The sequence below is a fragment of the Rattus norvegicus genome, chromosome 15 (genome assembly GCF_036323735.1).
Source record: "Rattus norvegicus strain BN/NHsdMcwi chromosome 15, GRCr8, whole genome shotgun sequence".
NCBI classification, from domain to species: domain Eukaryota; kingdom Metazoa; phylum Chordata; class Mammalia; order Rodentia; family Muridae; genus Rattus; species Rattus norvegicus.
Genome location: NC_086033.1, coordinates 19,834,178 through 19,840,105, shown reverse-complemented (window position 1 = coordinate 19,840,105; position 5,928 = coordinate 19,834,178). Strand labels below are relative to the sequence as shown.

Sequence of the window (5,928 nt, the reverse complement as noted above, 5' to 3'; positions counted from 1 at the left end):
GGACTGACACACTGCTTCTCAAGCTCTGTCACTGTAAACCACGATTTGAATAGGCAGAAGGGATCATTTTCAATGTACAGGGAAAAGGAGAGAAAGTCCACAAGCCCCATCATAACTGACAATGAGAGCCATTCTTTTAGCAATTGAACTGAACTGTAATCAGTTCTGTGCACTACAAAGACGGCTACCACATGGCATCCCTCTAGCATAATGGCATGTAAGTGTGCAATGTGTGATCAACAGATCCCCCTTAAGGAAATGCATTTTCTAGTTGAGCAGGAGGATTTGGTTGTCAATCCTCCAATTTCTTGCATGAAGCTAGCATCACAGAAAGTTTTGTAAATGGTCAAAGAAATGAACAACTGGATGAGTCTGAGGAGAGGTTCTGCATAAGGTGGAGAAAGGATAAATTGGTTTGAATTGGTTTCTGCTTAGATATCAGGAAAACCTGCCCTTGATGCTTCATTCATCCTACCTGAGGCTGCTTGTTACGCGGATTTTCATACTGGCTTCCCCACAGAACCTTGTTGTTTCCTTAATGGACTCTTCCAGTGCAATCTGATCCCATAGAAGCTCCCTGTTCTCATTCCTTGCTCTCTGGCCATTGTTCTTCAGCTCAAAAAACTCAGTTAGGAGGGGATAGAAGCTGTGGCTGAGACACAAAGAAAAAATGGTGAATCCCAGGCAGTCTCCAACTTCCTCCCACTTCTCCAAGTCCATTACTCCTTCTAGGGTCCTGATCAGAAGAGAGCCCCAGATTATAGTCCACGTCCACAGTAGCCATGGAGCATAACCTAGAGACAGGTCAAATGGAGAAAAGAGCAACATTCCAGAAGACTCAGGGCATTTCTCAAAAACCTGATACCATTGATTCAAGTTTTTCCCAGAAGAGGACTTAATCGTTATGTGTGCTTATATGTCCATTTTATTAGAATGTCCCTTGGAGGCCAATCTTTCTGTGTCTTGTGTGTCCTACAGCCTTCCTTAGAGACAGGCTTCCTGATAATGCTTCAAACACTATAAAGCCTGATCCTCACTTTACTTCAAAGATAAGAATGGGCTGACACATGCTGTGCCTAGTGCTGGGGTCACAACCTTGTAAGTTACTCACCAGTACCAGTCATTTTCCAGTGTAAGGTTTTTACATTTGACCAAAGCATAATTGACCTGCTCGCTCATTTTCTTCATGTCGGTCATCACTTCCTCGTGCTGCTTCATGAGCATCTCGGACTCAAAGTTGTTCCTGAGGTAGGGCATGGTCCAAGGATCAAATAACATTATGAATGAAGGATTCGAGAATTACATGAATTCAGACTGAATCCTGAACTACCCCAGCCTAGGACATGCCACGCCCTTGCTCCTTGGTACTGGGTTCATTTGGTATTTATTCAGTTTATTATTATGGACACAGGGACAGCAGTGCCAGCAAACAAAAGGAGGGAGCTGATTTGCTTGAGCTCCCTGACAGGGTTTGAAGGAATAGACTAGCTTTCCAAGAACATTTGAGGACCCTGTGCCACCATCCAGGCTCCAACTTAAACCCATGAAGACTATTCTCCTGTACTTAGGTAACAATTCTCAATCATAGAAATGCTACATGAAAACCCAAAGGAACATGAACAGTATTTACAGGGAAAAGAATTTATAGCACACACCAGGAGATTCCCATGAGCGTCCAAGCTGAGCAGATGTGAAATGTTGTACTGCTCAAAGCGAGGCTCTCGGCCCCATCATTATAATGCCATGGAAATTGACACAGGATAATTCTCAGGCCAAATCAGAACATAGAATACCCAGATCTTAAGTGATACACACAAACGCACTCACACATGCATACACACACACAAAAACTCACACAAAACTCTCTCTCTCTCTCTCTCTCTCTCTCTCTCTCTCATACAATTAGAATGCCAAATAATACAAGGATGTGGCATTATCTCAAAATACAATCAATAAAATCAGAGAACACCAATGATCCCCTGTTGACAGTGCAGTCACACACGTGAGGCAGCAAGAGGGATTAGGCCCCTCCAGCTCTTCACAGGACCTATTGAACCCAAAGCACCTCCACGTCAATTACAACAATGATTGGTCATAATCAGAGCACCTAGAAATTCCCACAAGCCAACACCTGTCCAGGCTACTTCAACCACACACTGAGAGCTCACACACTTCTACCCTTATTCCCAGACTGTGATTCAGGCCACAGGCTATGATTTACGTTTGTAGGAATTAAAATAGCCTGTGCCACCATCTCATTCCCATCTGATCTTCACATTCTGATGCAATCAGGAAAGTGATTTTGACCATGAGGACACCCTGGAGTTGTAGCCTACTGTGATGTGAGGAAATGTGGATTTAACAGAACTTGCATTGTGACTACCTGTCATTTAAATTCTTTCCAGGGTAATCCGCCAGGATTCTCCTGAGTTCATCTCTCTCCTTCTGCATCTTGTGGAGATCAGTTTTGAGGTTCTCCAAACGCTTCATTCTCTCCTCCTCAACAGGTGTCGTGGAGGGTTGGGATGATGCCTTCTGATCAGACTCTGTAGGTAGATAAACACCAGTGAACAGGCATATATGTGGACATAATGTCAAGAAAAACTATGCTTACTCTAAAACAGAAGTCTGAGGATGAACAGTTCTACAGATACAGTGAATCCCTGACAGAGCAAGAAAGCTATCTTTAAGCTGAACTCAGCTCAGTCCCTGTTCCCCAGCATCATAGCCATATGGTGACATATGCCATCATGGATATAGACCACACTTCCTACAGCCATTCCTCTGGCACTGAAATTCTAAAGCTGACCTAAAGAAGAAAAATTGGAGGACCTTCTCAGCTAATGTCTGATGTTCGGCAGGCAAGTCCTTGAGTCCAAACTGCTTAACATCTTGAATCCCTAGTCACGTGAGTTCAAGGAAAAAGTAACTGAGAACTTGATATATGACCAGGAGAGTATCCCTCTTGGCATCAATGACCCACGTAATCTACAGGACACTGCTGAGAGGAAGTGCTTCCACAGCATATCCTGAGTGACACTTTGTTATTCTTACACAGGCACATCCTGGTATTCTTTGACACTGCCCATGACATTGAAGAGATCCAAGGAAAGCCCTTGACATATAACAGTTCTTGGTTCTCTGTCAAACTAATGATCAGAAATTTTTGAGTCTGGGTCAGCCATTTAGGAAGACTGAGGCTCTAAATCATACGTCCGACTCCTGGAAGGACCAGCTCAAGCCAACCTCCTCCAGGAAGCTCCCCTTGCCCTGCCCAGTACTCACTTGACCTCCTCAAGGACCTTTCCATTCGTCTTATTCTCCAACGTGATAGAAGGCTGGCCTCCCTCTGCCTTGGTCTGGTCTCTGCATGGATATGATTGTCCCTCCGAAAGAGACTGAGGATCCTGGAGAACATGCCTCCTCGGGAACCCATTAGGAAATGAAGGGAAATCGCTCAGGCAGTTGGTGTCACCACAACACTGCTGACATCACAGAAGATTCTAGTGTCTCCTGGATACAAGAGAATTTCCAGGGAAGACACTACCGGTGATGTCACTGGGAAATGCCATAGCTTACTTGCTAACTACCTCCACCCAGACTGACCAGGTTCTGCAGTGGCTTCTCCAGAGACTCACTTTTGAGCGAGGGAACACCCATTCGCACACTCTCCTTCCAGAGCTTCAGAGTTCTCACTGCTTCATTACAACTCAGTTGCTGAGGAGAGGGAGAGTTGGTTAAAGCCTTGATATGGATAGAACATCTTTGTTAACAGCCGAAAAATCTGAAGACCCTCACTGAGGGAGATTCTTCTCCCTGAAATGTATAAACCCAGGGTCCATGCATGTGACATATAGTCCAATTCCCACAGTTTTTACTCTTCCCAGGAGGCCAACATTTTTTCCTACACCTTTAAATGTATGCAAGTTGGAGCATATTGTTTCATGGAGTGTGCCTTGGGAGGGGGCATGGTTTCAATATATTCACCCATGTTTTTTCCTGAAATCTCTGTCTTACAATCCCATTTTGTGCAATGAAAACTCCCTTTCCCGTGGAACATAGGTGCTCAGGTATAGGGCAAACATCAAATTGTAAACTTTCTGTTCATTCTTAAAAGTTAAAATCCCCAAAAGTGAGGGAAGCGAGAGCCATGGAGGGGCAGAATGCAGAGGTGCTGCTGGCCAAGGAAGAGCAGGAGGAAGCAGAGAAGCTGTAGCACATCATGGTGCACAGGGAGCTAGAACTGGAGATCGACCTGGGCAACCTGCTGGCTTCTGACAGCAACCCCTCGATGGTGCTGTGCCAGACCAGGGCCTTGCTGGAGGCCGAGCTGTGTGCTCTGGAGTGGGAAAACCCAGAACATCTCATCAACCAGCTGTGGAAGCTGCTGACCAAGGCATGGAGGAGGCGGTGGTAGTGTGCTTGCAGGAGCCTGACACAGGCCTTCCCCGCAGGAAGCCACTGCCTGGCCAAGGGCTCTCCCTTGCTGGTAGCAGTTGTGAGCAGAGCTTTAAGGGTATCCATCCCAAGAAGAGGACCAACCTCATGTGGGAGGAGGTGAATGGCCAGTAGTGATGCCCTTGTGGCTACAAGCCCTCCCTGGATGACACTGACTCTGGTTTGCCTGAAGCCTCAGAGATAGTATTAACTTAACGTATGTGTGTATGTATGTATGTATGTATGTATGTATGTATGTATGTATGTATGTATGTATGTGTGTGTATATGTATGTATGTATGTATGTATGTATGTATGTATGTATGTATGTACGTAAATATGGCAAAACTCAAAAACCCAAACTAGGAATGAAGGAAAAATAAATTGAGAGTATGACACAGTTGAAAAAAGTTCTTGGTTTTCATTTAACTTGTGTTTCTATGTTTAATGTAAAGAAGAATCTTTCTTCTTGTCTGAGTAGGTGTACCTTTTGTGTCCTACTGTCAGAAGGTGTGCTATGATATTTGCTAGAGAATTTAATAACGTGCCAGATGAATCCATAAATGTAATTTTATAAGGTTTTCAAAGAATGATGTTTTTTATGTAAAAGAAAAGCATCTGATATTGTTTCTATGAGCAAATAATTGGCATCAATATTTCAATCTCTAGCTATGCAAGTGTAGATTTTCCAAAGTAGGTCTTAATATTACCTAAACAAAATTTCCTAGGCTTATCCAAGAGCTTAGTGTTCCTGTTTGTTTTACATGAAATGCTGACAAACTGCTCTGATGATAGCCATGTCCAGTTACAGTCCACTGGGCAGGGATCCTCACTGGTTGATCAGTAAAGTATTAAATCCCTGGCCCAGACCTCATGCACAGCAGTTGGCTGGGTGCACTTTGCTCCTTGTCCACTAGAGGGAGACAAGACTGAACGGTTTAATGTAAATGGAGATTCTCAGTAGCAATGGGCTCCTGCAGTGCTAAGATGTCCCCAGCAGAGCAAACCTGTCTGAAGAACTTCTCAGGGAGCAGGTGTTTCCTTAAAGCACTGAGAATGGCTACACAGGACAACTGAAAACTGACAGCACGTTCAAAGACAGTGCACAGAAGAAGGAACACATATCCTTGAGAAATGTAGAAAACCATGCAGCCTAATCACAGAAATACAGACGCTGAATTAAATGATGGACGGCCAAGCAAAACTCTGTGACTTACAGGGAGGTTATTGAGATGTAAATATTCACAATCCTCTGGGAAGTTTGTCAATTTCTACATCCTTCCTGGATAACAGCCTTGCTACAGATACACTAAGAGCCTAAAAAGTCCTAGGGTGCCAGCATTTCCAACCTGAAATTCCATCCCAAAAGAAGAACTAGAGATATTGTCAAAATTACATTTTAAAAAATTGTAGCCCTATGTTAAGTAGAAGAAAAGAAAGAAATGAAAGATACTACCAGAATAAGGACTAAACAAACAAATTCAAACACGC

The 5,928-nt window shown here is 43.9% G+C and overlaps 1 protein-coding gene across 1 annotated transcript in view; it reads right to left on the bottom strand.

Moving 5' to 3' along the window:
- The window catches only part of LOC134481949 (disks large homolog 5-like), a 7,345-nt gene extending 3,896 nt beyond the window's left edge, over window positions 1–3,449 (bottom strand). The window contains exons 1-4 of the mRNA XM_063274773.1: window positions 3,286–3,449; window positions 2,384–2,546; window positions 1,112–1,243; window positions 476–652 (exon numbers count right to left, since the gene is read on the bottom strand). Of these exons, the coding sequence (XP_063130843.1) occupies window positions 476–652; window positions 1,112–1,243; window positions 2,384–2,546; window positions 3,286–3,436 (623 nt within the window). The 5' untranslated portion in view covers window positions 3,437–3,449. The remainder of the gene's footprint in view (window positions 1–475; window positions 653–1,111; window positions 1,244–2,383; window positions 2,547–3,285) is intronic.
- Window positions 3,450–5,928: the final 2,479 nt, after the last annotated feature.